A 17,709-nucleotide genomic window follows, 5' to 3' on the forward strand; every position below is an offset into this window, starting at 1 on the left:
TCCCGAGTGCCCTGCGTCTGCCTGCCATTGGACTTGCGCGAGTTAAACTCCAAAATACAAAGTCAATCGCAGTGCCTGAAATGTTACAAGATTAATGATTCTGTGTATCCAATGAAATTGTTACGAACGATTCGTCTCGCGACAGATTGTAACACTTGTATAGAATGTTATTTGGCTGAACCAAGGTTTAACTCGGCATCCGGATATCAGGTAGGGCAGACTGCGATACGCGCTGATGATGATCGCCGGAGGATAGTTTGCGAAGACGTTTATTATAGACGTTGTTGATCGATCGCGACATCATTGTCATTGTTAATTACGTTGTGTTTGCTGTTGCGTAACAAATCGCGCAGTTTAATAACCGCCAGAGTCGCCTATCGGGAATACTCTTTGATCTAGGCGTGCGGAGTTTGCTTTGACGATTTTCAGATAAATGACATTCGCTTGAATTTCTAAGAGAAGAGACAAAGTACCATCACACACTTTCGATGATCGCCACTTACAATTTAATTAATTATAATAATCCGCAGTTGTCACCGTTTTTTGAATCGTGTGTTGTAACGATAATTAAGGAAATAAAACATCCAAGCGTTGATGCCGAATGATCGAGTAAGTGTCTGGCTGTGCAAGAGGGAAGGCTGAGTAGGTTTGAATATAGGAAGGCTGTGAATAGGAAGAGAAAGAAAAAAAGAGAGAGAGAGAGAAAGAGAAAACGCGAGCGAGAGTGAAAGGGCAAGAGGGTGTACGTGAGTGTGTTTGCGTGTATGAATGTGTAGAGAGAAAGATAAAGATTCAGATATTAATCGAAGTCAGCGAAAGTATCCTCATATCCGCTTGCGTCTATCGACGGATTAACGGATCAGTCTTGTAATAGTCGTGATAAACCAAGGACGATTTGCCGAATCGATCGAATCGAGCGGATCGGCCTTTATCAATCAGCTGTTTTAAGAAATAACGGAAACTCCAAAAAATCTTTCACGTACATCCATGGTCTACACGTGTCGGCCTACACGTGCCTCCCGACAACCTCGAAAGACCTTGGCTATCGAGAGGACGTCGTCGAACAAAAGGAAAAAAAATAAACAGATTCGCATACGAATGTAGCTAATTATATTGACACTTCGCTGCTTCGAAAAGCTGCAGTCTACCATGTATATATTTTCAATAATGTATGTATAATAAAATATATTCGAGACAAACCAAGATTTTGATTTTATATTATACATACATTCTCCGTTCCGAAAAAAAATTTACGTAATATTAATAATCATTAGAAGCAAGTGACATTTTATAGCATTATAAACTGTTGTACCTGAGTTGTATATACGTATATGTGCTTTATCGTCTATATAAAGTATTCCAGGGTTATCGCATTTAGAGACGATCTTTATTACAAGCGATTTAAAAAGAAGAGCTTTACATAAACTAAACTTTATGCAGAGTTAAAAGATCGTCAAAAATATATTCTTTAATTAATTTCTCAGGTTTAGTAAAATTTTAATTTAATTATTAAGATTTACAATTAGTTTTTACAAAGATATATGATAGCAAAAATTGACAACTTGCAGAAAATAATGACTTGCCTCGATATTTTTGCGAGGGAAAGAAAGAGAGAAGGGGGAAACTCTGATAAAGCAAACGATTTGTTGATACATAATTGAATTATGAAGACATTGACACGAGAACAGGAGGACATATGTCGATCTGCCGTTATCACGAGCACTACCAGCTGATTGGTAACGCTCATTACTTACGGCCGCCGTCATCTCGTTAATGGTCCAAACGCGTTTTGAACAGCGTCAACTTCCGAATCGACTAGATCGACCTTTTAGTCGAGCATAAATTCTCCGCTTTATACGTCGCTCTCTTTGGTACACTTGTATTATTATCGGCATTCGTACTTATTTGTATTCAAAATGATTTCCGGAGCTTTTTATTTCATCTGCATTTTTTGGATAGCTACAACTTTCCAAATAGGTAGGACCGAGATAATGTAACATTTCTTGTAAAAATCGAGATTCAGATTTTTTCAAAAAATTTAGCTCATTAAAATTTTTTTTAAATAAAATTATATCGCAAGAAATACGTATTACATGTCAAAACTTAATACATTTGAAATAATATTTTTTACAAATGCAAGTTTTATATACATATATTTTACATTTAAGCTATACAATAATTTTAATTCCACATAAAATTGCTTTAATTATACTCGAAATTATATAATGAAAAAGAATTGTTATTTGTGAGATAGTCTTCGATCGAAAGCACTTGCCGAACTCATTGGAAAGATTGGGTGCTCATCTCTCGAGGAGATTTTAAAATCCACTTCAGACGAAGTTGAAACGTCTTTTAAGAGCGAATAAAAGTGAACGATACTTTCAATAGAAACGTCAGGCAATCGAATCATCGATCATTTCACCTACATTCCGAGGGACGTTGACATGAAATGGAAAATGGAAACGAAGACATTCAGTGGGAATTTTTCGTGATTGGCAAACGAGTTCTGTGGAACGAAGCGCAATCAATCTGTCCCATTTACGGACATTTAAATTCTCTCTCAGCTTCTGAAGAGCAGGAAATGGGATACAACGGATTCTTGCCGGATCCTTCAACGCGAGGGGCGGAAACAGATACTGGAAGCACATTGGCAGTGTTCGACGAGGACACGAAGGATTGGCTCGCACGAATGTTATCCGATGAATCAAATTACCGTTCGTCTTATCACTTTACTCTCTCTCTCTTCATCCCGTCTCTCTCTTTTTTCAAATATAAAAGGAATAATATTCTGCGCGTTTCTCAAATTTGTTGATTTTATAATTTAAAAATCAGATACATATTTTTTTTTTAATAATATATAAAATAGATTGAATCGAAATTAAATATTTTACATAGCATGAGTCAAACTGTCAACTTCTTTCAATTTTTTAATTAATTAACATTGTATTTTATTCGCATTACAATTGCTTAGGATACGACGGTCTCTGGATAGGAGGTCAGAGGAAGGATTCAATCAGCAATTGGACCTGGATTGATACGAGGAAAAAAGGGGACACGTCGATATTGGACTCCTTGATGACTAGAGATTATCCCGCTTGGCACATTGCGGATAATCACAGGAACGATGAGAAGAACTGTCTCACGTTCGACACATTAAATCACACTTCCGTTCTCGTGCCGGATACTTGCCATCACCGTAAACCGTTTATCTGCATGAGACCTGGTGAGAAGACGTTTGTCGCGTAAAGCAAAGGAAACGCAATTCGTTTCGTTCGGACGTTTGCATTAGAAACGATTGTAAATCATCGCGATATTTGTTGCCGCGTTCATCGCTACATCCGCGATAATTTCTACTACGCTAACTTTTAATCAGTTGCTTTCATTAAAAGTCACGCAGGTGGCATGACTCGCACTATCAATCGCATTATACGCTGTTTCTTTTATATCTATTTCCGTTTTTCTATCTATTTCTTTTCTCGAGTATATCACGCATTGAATATCTTAGCCCGTGACATTGCATTATTTATTTAGTAAGTTAAATAAAATATTTGAAAACAGATTTTTATGTCGCTCAAACTAGAATCGATTTATGTTAATCCAATTTTTAGAAATATATAACTAATAAGTGACATTAAAAAATTTAATAAAGATAAAATACTTCACAATTTTAAAGGACAGAGAAGATTATCGAGGGTAACAGTGTTTTTGTCGATGGCCAACGATACACGTTGTATCAAGTCATCGATGAGGATGAAGAAAAATTAAGAGCGGAAGGGGTGCGAAAAGTCAACGGGGGTGGCATTACGTGGAAAGACGCAAGTCTGCGGTGTAAGAAGAGGGGCAAACATCTCGCTATGATTTTCACCAATGAGGCGGCCATTTTCATAGCGAATGCCATGTTGCAGAGCAGACCGTGTAATGAGGCATCATTTACAATTTGCATATTGCATTCACTTTATAAATTAAAATAGAAAAAAATCAGAATATCGATGAATGTTATTTTTACGAATTTATACGATTAGCTCTCAGAAATTTTAATTTTAAATATTAGAATTGTATTTTCATAAAATTGCAACAAAAATTTTTTTATATATTGGATTTGTGGATATATTGTTTCTCTTATATAAGTTAAATTAATATATTGTATACATATGATATAATTATTTCGTGTCAATATTTTTTGTTGAAATGTAAATAATTGTCTTCCATGACTGACAGCTATGGAGAGTGTATGGTTGGATGGTCGTTGCGTCGATGGTACTGATTGCACGTGGATTTCATCAGGATTTACACTACTGTCAAAAAAGTCGAACATTACTTCGTATCCACCTTGGTCGAACGGTCACCTCGTATCACGATTATTGAACACCAATGATTTCTATCAAGAGGAAAGGTGTCTGATTCTCGATAGACATCTCTGCGCGGAGATACAATTCCGGTTTTTATCGATCTAGACTGTCAAAAGAAGAGGCCTTTTGTTTGCCAGGATGGTAAATCGAAATTTATTACAATGTGCTCTTCAAAGTTGCTTATATGTTGCTTATATAATTATTCTTCAAATAATTCTACCTTAGTATATTATATGCAAAATTATCTTAGAATTTTTTCAAGTGTTAAATAAGTTGATTATAATTACGAAAATATAATTTTCTAAAGAAAGAGAGCATTAATTAATTTTTTAAATAATGTTATAAATAGAAGAATCTAAATACAATGTTTTCTTGTGAATTCAGAAATAGTAAAAGATGATGAGAGGGGCATATTAATCGATAATAAAAGATTAATATTTTCTTTTGCTAAAATGACATGGAACGAAGGCGAAACTTATTGCCAAAGCAAGTTTGGTCGTATAGCAAGTATATTAGACGCAAAGACTTTATCCGCTGTATTAAAGAAAAGGACAGAATTAGGTAAAGTATGTAAAATATAATATAAATAAACCTATACTATACCTATAAAATATTACAATAAAATATTTTTATATTGGAAATAATAGTAAAAAAAAATACTTTGGCAAATATCAATATTTCATTAAAGAAAAAAATTATATAATATAAAAATAATATAAAATAATATAATATATAATATTAAAAGTTATATAATACATAATATAAAAAAATATAAAAATTTTTTTCAGAATATCTGCATATTTTTAGCTAATTTAAATATCATTTATTTAGATCATTTTATAGATTTAATGTTTATTTAATTTTGCGTTTCAAATAAAATCAGGATTAAACCATATCTGGGTCGGTGGGCGAACGGTTATGTCCAAAGATGGTTGAAAATGGGTAGATGAGAATGGCGAGGTTCTTTCGAGGAACAACATTGGTGCCGGAAGTGCCTAGTGCTTCGACGGTTCTTGGCCTTATACCGATCGCGAGATTTGTCTGAATTTGGATCGCGAAGGTCATGGTACACCCTTGTTCTATGGTTTACCCTGCAACACGACCAATCAATATGTCCTCTGCAATTTATCCGCTCACAGAAATATGCAATCGATATCCACAAATGTGAACAAAACCAAAGTCGAAGGAAGTATAGGTAAAATATCAATTATTTTATCAGTTAGTTGAGTAAAATCTGTGTGTATACGTAAGATAATTTGCACAAAAGTGTGCTAACAAAAAAAAAGAATATTTATATGAAATTTATAGAGAATAATATTGTAATGAGAAAGTTGTCGAAATTATTCTTTCTCTCTCTCTCTCTCTCTCTCTCTCTCTCTCTCTCTCTCTCTCTCTCTCTCTCTGTTTATTTAAAAACAAATGGATAGAATTTAAAAATCAAATTATTTGATAATCAAATTTTGTTTACTATTGTTTTACATTTTTTTTATGAAAAATTTTATTATCAAAATGCTTTATATTTTTGTATTGTGCTAAAAATTGATGGGTAATAAAAATACAGATATATGACAGATTGTATAAAATTGATAGGTTTTTTTAGATTCAAAACTATTTAATTTTTTTCAGTTTTTTTAAAAAAATAACCGAATGGTTTAAACGACTTTTTAATTGTTACTTTATATAGAAATATATATATATATATATATATATATATATTTTTGTATATATATATATATATATATATATGTATATATATATATATATATAATGTATAACTTTCATTACAGATATTCAACAACAAGCTACAGATTTAGCAGAAAGAATACGTAAACTGGCTAAAGGCAAGCAGTCTGGCCTATTATTTGTAATAGATGATAGTTTAAGCGTCTTAAATTCTTGGTTCGCTGAAGAAATGAAACTAGCAGCTACCATTATTCGTCGATATTTCCCGTAAGAATTATTTGAATTAATTTATTTAAGAATAATTAAATTTAAACAGCGAACATTTATCTCAGCAAAATTAAACATTCGTTTTCCAAAATTAATTTAACAATTTTTAGCTCAAAAAGTTTATTTATATGATAACATGCGAAATAAATTGCTATTTTTTTAAATTTTGTTTGATTGAATTTAAATGATATCTGTAACAAAAATCTAAAGAATTTTCTTACCAGTTTAATCACCCGACAGATTGTCACACGATCATCCGATGGGCATGATTACTTTTTCGCAAAAAGCTAAAACAGTTCTTGCCTTGAATCAAACGAATATTTGTAATATTCTCGTCTCGTTATCCAAGGATTTGCTCGCGAATTGTGTGGATCGCCTACAGATCTTGATGGAGTTGTCGGAAAAGATATAGATTTAATCAATGCAGCTCTCGTATCAGCTGATGCCGTGCACGCTTCGAATATACAACAAGCTATTATAGGTGAGATATTATTGATGTTAGTATTACAACAAAGAAAAAGAAGAAAGAAGGCTACATCAGCAATTGCAACTTTAAATTAAATTAATTGAAATAAGTTTTAAAGATATACTCTTTTTCAATAAAAGAGAAATAATTCAGTTTCAAAAATTAGACATTTTGTATATCCTTAAATTCTTGGAAAATGTTGTCATGTATAATAATATAGTTGTCGATGTGTACAACTTGAATAAACAATACTTTAAATTATAATATTTTGTATTATTTTGTTTCTTATAAATATTTTTGTAATATATGTGTGCTAAATGTGTATTAACAGTTTTCGTGACGGATGGAGAACACATAGTCGAGGATAATGACAAGGAAAATTTACGAACTGCTGTGGAAAACTTGCAAAATCTTAGGAATGACGGTCATGAAGCGTTCGCAATTGTCGTTAGTCAAGGCCAAAAACACACAGCGGACTATAATGTTATCGAGGAACTATTCTCTACATCTTTAAAAGGAGAACGAAATTTATATTTTGTCGAAAATTACGGAGGATTAGTAGAAATGAATTCTGCACTGAATTCGACAGGATGGACGGAAGATTATGCTTCTCAATGTAAGTTTTATTATCTGTATTTAAATCATACTAAGTGTGACAAGTAAAAAAAGGAAAAATTAAAAACTAATATATAATATATTAAGTTGTATGAATGATAATTAATTTTTCCTGTTATGTAGGCGGAGAAATACAATGGATTGTACCAAAGGATAATGAAATGCTGGCTCATTTCTTACAATCGAAATAATAGTTATAATAGAAATAGTTGCAAATATCCGAAATGTAGAATGAGAACTAAATAATAATTGTTATGTGTGTATCATGCAACATACATACACAATTTTTATATTTGTAATTATAATTTAATGAATTAATTTTAAACGTAATAGTTCACACATTTAAAAAATGCAACATATCTTGTAAGTAAATAAAATAGTATAAAGATAATTTATAAGTATTAGAAAAATAATTCAATATTTAGTTTTAAAAATGATTTATAACATCCTTTAGGCACACAATGCCATCCGCTACCTAAATTCTAAATTTCCTATTTATTCAGTCATTTTTTAAATTAAGTACTTTTAGTTACCTTTTAAATTAATATAACTTTTTAAAAATAAATTGACTATAATTTTCTGAAACTGACTAAGAGATAAACTGGCCAAAATTTTCTGGATTTATTTTTGATGATTTTACTTTCATATGTTTATAATATGTATGTGTGTTAAGCTGGCCGCACACGGTACGATTTTTCATACTAAATCGTATACGAGACATTTAACTATTATACATAGCTTAATCTTAAGCTATCTAGCCATTATAAAAAATTGCACATACATAAATAAAAACAAAAAATTAATAGTACACAAATTTTTTGCTAGATTTTACTCAAAATATATTTCTATTACTCCAACTGTTAAAGACTTAAGCTGGCCGCACACGGCCAGCTTAATCTGTATAATAATGTAATCTTTCCAAAACCCGTTTCCAGTATCTTTGCACAATTAATTAGCAACAAATTCTAGTGTATTTGATTTTTGACTTGCTATAAGTGTTTTTCAAAAATAAAGGTGCTAATGGCAAGTTGGCATATTTAATATCATTTTCCTGTTAATAGATAGGAGTTTCAAATTAGCAAATCGAGATTGCTTTTTGGAATAATTAAAAAGATTTAAAATAAGAAAATGAATTAAAGAGATTGTTTATTAGATTAAATGTAAATATTGAATTTATTCGATAACTTTTATCTTTACTCCTATTTTCTTTATTTAATTGTGTTATTCGAACCTGATTCTTTGTGATAAATTCCAGAGATTTACAAAATGCTTGAGAGACCACGATCATATTTTTGCGATGAATTAATGATTGGTTACATGCGCATAAAATCAACAGATGGTTACGTGCATGAAGAATCAACAGGTACTCACGTACGCGCAGAATCAACAGGTAGTTGTGTGCATTAATCATCTTGTAACTGTAAAAAATAGATAAATAATATTAAGTAAAGAAAATAGAAGCAAAGGTATAAACTATTGAACAAATTCAATATTTATATTTAAGCTAATAAACAACCTCTTCAATTCATTTTCTTATTTCAAATCTCTTTTAGTTTAAAAGAAAATTATATCAAGAAGCTATTTTGATTTGCCTCTTGTATAGCTACGTAAATAAAATTACGACGATTTTAAAATACATTTAAATAAAACCGATGGAATTGATGTTTGATAATCACATTTAAATGAAATTAACTAGTCTCTATCGAGATTGTATCGATTAATAATGAATGGAACAGTATCTCCCGTGTACTTTTCGAGAATTGAGATCTTATAATTTAAGTGTGTATATCAACATTTCACTTATAAAGGTTTGTATATCACTCATTATAAATTAGGTTTTTACAAAAAAAGAGCAATTTCATTCTACATAACAATTTTGATGATGTTATAATATTATTAAAGCGATAGATATTATTAATTATATAGTAGTGCTTACATAATTTTATAACAATTGTTTGCACATTTATCAACACATAAACTTATATGTATATTTGTCGGTATGCAAAGTCATCAATGTTTGATACATATTTAGTACTGCAAAAAATTTAGAAAATATACAAGTCTCGTATCACTTTATGTCAAAATTTTATCTTTAAAAGAGTATAAAATTATATGATTGCATTAATAAAAATCAAAAACTTTCTTTTTAAATATTAATAAATCAACATAATAAAATTTAATTACTACAAAAAATATGGCGACTTATATTTTTTTTCTTATTTTATTAAAGTCGAATAGTATTAGAGTAGTATGACACACACAAAATAAAAAAGAGACATATTACGCACATGTAATATAAAATGTACTTTTTAAAAATATAAAAATATAAACATATTGTTAATATAATAAATGATTTATTATAAAATGATATACTACATTTTTTATTATTAATATATTAAACAAATTTATTCAGCTATTCTTAACACTTTTATGAATAAATATATCCATCATTAATTATATAAGAAAATAAATTTGAAAGGCAATTTTCTTAATATAAATAAAGATAAAATATTTGCATATTTTTGTATTAAAATATTTTTATATATGCATTTTTATGTACGGATATATAGATGTTATTTCGATAAAAACAGAAAATAAAAATAGAAAAGAAAAAGTCAATTTTTTTTGGTAAAAAAATAATTATAGAAAATAAAATAATCTTTTCTGGATAAAATAAAACAATTGAGGTACGTTATGTAATATTTTAAATAATTTTTATTAATTAATTTTACAGTAAAATAAATTCTATATGTAAAAGTGAAGTGTCTACAGTAAAAAAGAAATTTATTAATTTATTATTTATTTATTCCTGAACATAAAAGTATCCAGTATTGATAAATAATATTTTGTTGAAATATTTCCAATAAGTAAAAGAATTCTTCAAGAGCACGTAATTTTTCCACACTTAATTACGTTAATTATGTGCAACTTTTATATGCACAATTTTCATAAAAAATTAAATGTATATTATTATGTTAATAACATTTTTAAAAATTTGTCATATATCAAAACATTTAATAATATATATATATATTGATATTTTTATTTAATTACTTACTAATTATTATTTTATTTAAATTGAAGTTATAGTTTATTTTTTTAGACAAAGAGAAAAATAAAGTTATTTATGCGCTTAGCTAATAGTTTTCTATGTATCATCTCGATGTGCTGTATTTCATAAGACTTGATGCTTATATTAAATGTTTTTAACAGATAATTTTTTACAGGAATAATAAGTGATTGAAAAAAAACTTATTGCGCTCTATTACAGATAGAGAATCTTCTGTTAGTTGATAAATAGAATAGTGATTTTAATAAAAAGTGTATAATTTTTAGGTTTGTACATTTTCGATAATAAAACAATGTATTAGATATAAAAATTTAAAATCATTAAATTTACGATAATTCATTATAAAAATAAGAAACTAACTTATTGAAATAACTTTTAGTATAATTAAAATTTAAAATAATTTATGTGTGCAATTATCTTCCTTGCAGCCAAAACGATTGATAATATTAGTGCATTACAATTATTCCCGAGCCCACTTGATGAAAAATTATCTGTAAATAGTAGTCTTTTATCGTCGATGATGAATAACGTAATCGATGAGAATCGGAAGATATTGAAGAACGGTGACGTTACCGATCGGTTTTTCTCTCACTTTCCGCAAGTGGCGTTACAGTATATATTACACATCGAGTTTGTAACCTATCTGACACTTATTGTCCGTGTCTTATTGGCAACATCGAAAAGTAGGTGGGTGGTTACTTCCGTCACTCGCCCGTTCGTTAGCTTGCTTGTACTCGGGGTGTCAAATCGTGGAGGACGATTACGGAGAATTATAGATAGAACTCTTGCTCGAACCATCCTCGAGGAGTTATGTGTAAGTGAAACTCCAGGTCTTTCTCGACGCCGGCGTCTCGTGACGTTTCTCTTATCGAGCGCGACTCGGGCATAAAGAGCCACGTCCGATCGATAATATTAACCGTTCGCCAGACATACCGGACGGACGGAGCTGCAAGTGTCATTTAAAAAACGAGACGTTTATCTGTCATTACTCGCGTATTTCTACCTCGCAGAAAGTATACGAGTCGACGAATATCTCGCGATATAATAAGCGCATGCATATCTTTCCCTTATCTCTAATTCGTTAATGGCTTCTCGTTGAACGATGTACAAGATTACTTTTATGCGGTTTTTCAAACATTTTTTTCAAAAAGAATGTCAGGTTATTATATTTTTATTATACGCCAATACTGTATCATTCTAATATTGAACGTACATTTTGCAGCACTTCACGAATTTTGGAGTATTCTTGTTAGAAATTTGGAAATATATTATCTCTAAATGTTGTAGATTTATTGACTGCTTGATTTTTGGAAATTAAATTCAGTTGTAGAAAAAATTTAATTATCTATTTATTTATTATATAATAGAAATTTATTATTTTAAAACTACTAAGAGTACATCTTTTATCGTTGTTCATAATATTTTGGTTCTTTTTGCAGATTGATTTTAAATCCATAGGCTAACAGTAGCCTTTGTCAAAATGATTGGAGGTTTATTTGTTTACAATCATAAGGGGGAGGTACTCATCTCCCGAGTGTATCGAGATGATATTGGCCGGAATGCAGTTGACGCATTTCGCGTCAATGTCATTCATGCACGACAGCAAGTACGTTCTCCAGTAACCAACATTGCCAGAACATCGTTTTTCCATATAAAGCGTGCTAATATTTGGTTAGCTGCTGTCACCAAACAAAATGTTAACGCAGCTATGGTATTTGAATTGCTGTTGAAGATCATAGATGTTATGCAGTCATATTTTGGCAAGATATCAGAAGAAAACATCAAAAACAATTTTGTGCTTATTTATGAGCTACTTGATGGTTAGTGTAAATTCAATCGAAAATTAAATTAATAATTATATTAATATACATCAACAATTATGTAACTGTTGTCTTATTTTCATTATCTTCTTGCAGAGATACTCGACTTTGGATATCCACAGAATTGTGACACAGGAGTGTTGAAAACGTTTATCACTCAACAGGGAGTGAAATCAGCTACCAAGGAGGAACAGGCTCAAATAACATCGCAAGTCACTGGTCAGATTGGATGGAGACGAGAGGGTATTAAGTACAGACGCAATGAACTCTTCCTAGATGTACTTGAATATGTGAATTTATTGATGAGTCCTCAGGGCCAGGTTCTTAGCGCACACGTTGCTGGAAAAGTAAATTATTCATATTGAAAAATTTAATTATTTTGTAAGACTGTTACAAATTTCTAATTAAAAATCTTTTGCTCAGGTTGTAATGAAATCCTATTTGTCTGGTATGCCGGAATGCAAGTTTGGAATTAACGATAAGATTGTTATGGAATCTAAGGGCATGAAAGGAGGCGGCGGACTCGGTGGCGGTGGAGATGATCCCACAGGTGCTAGATCCGGCAAACCGGTTGTCGTTATTGATGACTGCCAATTCCATCAGTGCGTTAAACTTAGCAAATTTGAGACGGAGCATTCCATTAGTTTTATACCACCGGATGGTGAATTTGAATTGATGAGGTGAGACACAATAAAAAAAGTATACGAAGCAAATATCTTTGTAGTGTAAAAGTACTATATTTTCTTATCTTTATTACAGATATCGTACCACGAAAGATATATCATTGCCCTTCCGTGTAATACCATTAGTACGCGAGGTAGGCCGCACGAAGATGGAGGTCAAAGCGGTTCTAAAATCAAACTTCAAGCCATCATTGCTGGGACAGAAAATAGAAGTACGCGTGCCAACGCCATTGAACACTGCTGGTGTGCAGTTGATATGTCTGAAAGGTAAGGCAAAATACAAGGCATCGGAGAATGCGATCGTATGGAAGATCAAGCGCATGGCTGGCATGAAGGAGACGCAACTGTCCGCCGAGATCGATTTGCTAGAGACGGACACGAAGAAAAAATGGACGAGGCCGCCAATATCGATGAACTTTGAGGTTCCGTTTGCGCCTTCCGGCTTCAAAGTACGCTACTTGAAAGTATTCGAGTCCAAATTGAATTATTCCGATCACGATGTGATTAAATGGGTCCGCTACATAGGACGCAGTGGCTTATACGAGACACGGTGTTAATAGCTCCAAGTAATGTCAAGGCATAAATAATTGTAAAGAAGTAAATCTCAATGAGGAAATCGCGACTATGAATATCGATATTTCTCGATATTATTTCATTGTAGCGCATATTTGAAGCGAAATGATCTGAAAATGTTCGGACGGCTAATCTCGAGTTATACACGACATGTAGTGAAATTACGAACAATATATCGGAAGAGAAGTTTCATTATGGTAGTACATGTTTTAAAATTATAAGAAATTTTTTTTGTATATTATATTGTATTAATAAGAAGTTTGTTTAAATTGTCTTTATTTGAGTATATTAATATAATGTGTTAAAAGAAAATACATTTTTTTTGAATACAAAATAAGAATAGATTCTTAAAATTGAAAAACATTAAACAATTATAATAGCAAGTAGATTTTATTTTGTTTTATATTCATTTTTCTTTTGCATTAATTCATTTTACAATTTAGCTACTTTATCGCTGTAAACTAGATTTTATGAATCATAAGATTTTTAAAATTTGTTGCTGAAAATATTAAATATGATCATGAACTTGTACGTTTTCTTAAATCATTCTTAAATAAACTTTTATCTGTTCTTGTTTCACTTTTATGCAAAAGTAATAAAAATGGTAAATATGTTATATTACTTTAGATAGGTAATACAAACATTTTGATTTGTTTTTGGAATTAGTACAGTAATTACAATGATCTACAGTCTTGAAATAAATGTATTTGTAAGATAATATACATATAATGAATGTTTCTTTTAACAGATAGTGAATTTTTGTATTATAATATGTCGATATATATATATATATATAAATGATTTAATTTAATTATTCATTTCTTATATGATTAATGATCATATGTATATGTACGACTTCGTTGGAGTACCAGAGATTGAGCGAATTTAAACAAATCTGTATGTGACAGATCACTTATATAAGATTGCGATGCGCTCAATGAAATATACTTATAATCTGTTATCTGTGCATGAAAATAGAAAGAAACATTAATCGATTGTACGAACGTAAGTGACTTTGTCTCTCTAAAAGAACGCTCACATGCGTAAATATATATGTAAAATAAATTGTGTGCTCATGCGTGAATTTAATTATACTGCTTTCCTTGAAATTACAATTCGATATATCATACGTAATAAAATTAGTTGGAGAATAGATTTGCAAAGGCAATAAAGTGTTATAATTTAATTTGTATGTGAAATTACGTTTTGCTTTTACTAATCAGAAATTTATAAAATTACATAATCTGTGCTTGAATAGTCTAAAAAAAAGTGTTATTCGCATACAATTAGAGATAAAAGCGTTATATAATCAGCGTTTAATATAAAATACGTCTTTAATCAATATGATAATTACATGGTTCTTTCGAAAAACAATTTTCAAGATAAAATATTAAAAACATGAAATTATTTAAGTGATTAATGTTAAAAAATATAAAAAGGTAATGTTAAAAAGAAATACGGAAAAATGAAGATTACTATAAAGATTACATAAAAATATAATTATTATGATTATTATTAATAAGAAGATTATTAAGTTCATATATATGCGCGCTTTTTGAAATTGAGGAGATATCGATATGCATATTTATCGAAACATATCGATATGCACACAATCTCTCGCTTGAGCGACACGCGAGAACATTTCAAACTTCGATGGACGGGAGTTTGAAAAACACAAAAGAGTTGTTTTATATTTGAAAAAGTGTTGTTCTATAATTGATAATATTTCAAGATTCAATAGATTCAACGATGTGCATCCAACGAAGTAATTGACCTATTTCTTTCGCGGTATGTTTTCTATATTTTCTACTTGTTAATATCGCTTGAATATAATTTTCAATCTGAATTATATCACGATATCGATTCAATATAACAACGCGATATTCGTAGATAGATACTTTTAATGGTATTTCTCTTACAGTACTTATTAATTTATGTTATATCAAAAAAGAAAGAAAGAGAGAGAGAGAGAGAGAGAGAGAGAGAGAGAGAGAGAGAGAGAGAGAGAGAGAGTCTGTTAACTCTTTGCAATAATATGAAGATTGTCATTCATCGTCGAGAAATTTCTGTAATTTGTTAATTTGGCGCTACGTCACGTGCGAAGCGAAGTACGTAATATCGCGCGGGCGGGAACGCTTCGAATTTCCGGGCGCGAGTTTTCTCGTCTACGTGCCGGGCGCGTTCGCGACGACACACAGCGCGATGACTTTTCCGTCCCGGCGCGGCGCATGCGGTCCACGCTCGCGTCTGGCACCGCTCCGTACAACGTATCGCTCTCTCTGTATACCTGTCATGGATTCCGAGGATCGACCGCGGCCGCCGCGGGCACGCGTGATCGCGCGACGACTACCTGCGTGAGTGTGTCATCTCGTCATCACGCATCGCACGTACGAGAACCAGCCAGGTACACGACGCTGCCCGACGTGCACGAGGTACCTAATACAGACGAGATCGTCGCCGCCGCCACCGTCGTCGTCGTCGTCGTCGTCGTCATCGTCGTCGTCGTCGTCGTCGTCGATCATGAGCGTCGCGGTGTCGTCGCGCCGAGGAAGGTGCCGTCGCCGCTGGTGAACGACGCTGTGGAGAAGAGGACGCTTTAAGAGGGGACGCCGACGCGCACCGGGAAGCGCGCCGTGCCGAAATGATCGCCCTCGACGACGGGCAATCTGTTCTCATTCGGAGCACGGACCTCGTGAGTACACCCTCTTTACCTCTCTCTCTCTCTCTCTTTCTCTCTCTCTCTCTCTCTCTCTCTCTCTCTCTCTCTCTCTCTCTCTCTCTCTCTCTCTCTCTCTCTCTCTCTCTCTCTCTCTCGAATCCGACCACTGGCGTCGCGACACCGCGTCGTGCAGCTCTCTTTTTGCGCGTTTCGTAAATAATTTAGAATATTTCCGGGATAAATAGAGAGCTACACCTATAGAAAATACTTATACATATATATACATATAAAACGCTGTAAATATATATATGTATATATTTATTTATAAATATTACATATATATATATGTATATATATTTATAATCTAGAATATTTCTGCAATAAATAAAGAACTACATACATGTAGAAAATACTTATATACATGTTCTCTTCACAATATATATTTTACATATGTGTGTTTGTATGTGTATGTGTGTGTATATATATATATATATATAAGTACAAATGTGTCTTTAAAATATACAAAAAGATGTACAACGAGCATATAAACGATGTGTATCGCCATCGAGACATAATCGTACATATAGTCGTGAAATCGCGTGGCGGACCTCGCGAGCGAGAGCAGTTTTATGGGTGCCGCTATTTTTAGCGCACACACCCGTAAAACCGCGGCTCGCCGCCATCCGTAAGGGAGGAATCTCGCGCTTTGCACGTGCGGCATCGGACATCCGAGCAGTATTCGAGGTGGACGCGCGGATCGTGGATAACGATCGCGATAGAGATAACGTTTTACGTACCTCCTCGCTTTTGTCGGAAACGATGAATCGTTTAACGCGAAAATTCATTTCACGGCGTGGTAGATTTATTCGATTTTGATCGATCCGAGGAGAGTAATCAAGCTTGATTAATCGAGAACTTATTGCAATATTGTATTTTTAGCTCTTATTTCGCGTGAAACGTATTTGTGTATTAAAATAGATTATTTCGAATTAAAAGTAAAAAGATATAAAATGAGAAATTAAAAATTTGTGTAGGGCCATTGCTCTTTTATGGACAGATTAAATATCTTTCTATTTTTAAAGAAGTCAGTTTATATAAAGTGCTTTTAATAGCACTCGTTCCGATTAGAATTGAAAATATCTATTACTAATATTGTGTTCAGTTTGCTGTTGCATCGATGCCTTAGATATACAATAGCGATATTTCGTGAAGTTTACACATGGGATTTTATTGTCAAGGATGAGCACGTCGATTTTTATGAAAGATAATTCCCAGTGGAAAAACTGAAGTCACAGCTTTAAAAGAACTTTGTATGTAAGCTTGAAATCTTATCACCAGTCTAATTTCGATGAATTTAGTTTTCAAAGCTATACAGATAATGAAAATAGATAAGGAAAATAAATGTAATGTAAATTCCGCCTTTTTATTGCCACAGAGACGAATCTGGAATATGAAAATAAATAAAACTTGGTTTTTCTATGCAATTCATGAGATATTTTTCAGAAAAATATTTGGTAATTGTTT

General features: G+C 31.9%; 3 protein-coding genes and 1 pseudogene across 7 annotated transcripts in view; all 4 read left to right on the forward strand.

Annotated features, from left to right (window-relative positions):
- Positions 1–1,205, forward strand: part of LOC140662944 (uncharacterized) — an 18,758-nt gene extending 17,553 nt beyond the window's left edge. For both annotated transcript variants that reach the window (XM_072886703.1, XM_072886705.1), the window contains one exon: positions 1–1,205. This exon is cut by the window's left edge and continues 4,573 nt beyond it. The gene's annotated coding sequence lies outside the window, so the exon portion shown is untranslated.
- Positions 1,206–2,112: 907 nt separating this feature from the next.
- LOC140663266 (macrophage mannose receptor 1-like) lies at positions 2,113–7,612 on the forward strand (annotated as a pseudogene).
- A 3,494-nt stretch (positions 7,613–11,106) lies between these two features.
- On the forward strand, positions 11,107–14,591 carry Ap-2mu (adaptor protein complex 2, mu subunit). The gene is made up of 5 exons (XM_072911446.1): positions 11,107–11,264; positions 11,890–12,270; positions 12,367–12,617; positions 12,694–12,950; positions 13,030–14,591. Exons 2-5 carry the CDS (start codon positions 11,931–11,933, stop codon positions 13,508–13,510), a joined length of 1,329 nt encoding a protein of 442 aa, XP_072767547.1. The 5' UTR covers positions 11,107–11,264; positions 11,890–11,930; the 3' UTR covers positions 13,511–14,591.
- Positions 14,592–15,543: 952 nt separating this feature from the next.
- The window catches only part of Camta (Calmodulin-binding transcription activator), a 51,484-nt gene continuing 49,318 nt past the window's right edge, over positions 15,544–17,709 (forward strand). For 2 of the 4 annotated variants that reach the window (XM_072911442.1, XM_072911443.1), the window contains exon 1: positions 15,546–16,218. The gene's annotated coding sequence lies outside the window, so the exon portion shown is untranslated. Of the gene's footprint in view, positions 16,219–17,709 lie in introns of all 4 variants that reach the window. The other 2 variants (XM_072911441.1, XM_072911440.1) reach the window with 2 other exon arrangements.

The sequence above is a fragment of the Anoplolepis gracilipes genome, chromosome 2 (assembly GCF_047496725.1).
Source record: "Anoplolepis gracilipes chromosome 2, ASM4749672v1, whole genome shotgun sequence".
Lineage (NCBI taxonomy): Eukaryota > Metazoa > Arthropoda > Insecta > Hymenoptera > Formicidae > Anoplolepis > Anoplolepis gracilipes.

Bases quoted from the DNA above. Each gene is read 5' to 3' on its own strand.
- Ap-2mu (XM_072911446.1), top strand. From the start codon at position 11,931: ATGATTGGAGGTTTATTTGTTTACAATCATAAGGGGGAGGTACTCATC. The intron at 12,271-12,366 runs GTTAGTGTAAAT...ATCTTCTTGCAG, and splicing joins TATTTATGAGCTACTTGATG to AGATACTCGACTTTGGATAT. The intron at 12,951-13,029 runs GTGAGACACAAT...TCTTTATTACAG, and splicing joins GGTGAATTTGAATTGATGAG to ATATCGTACCACGAAAGATA.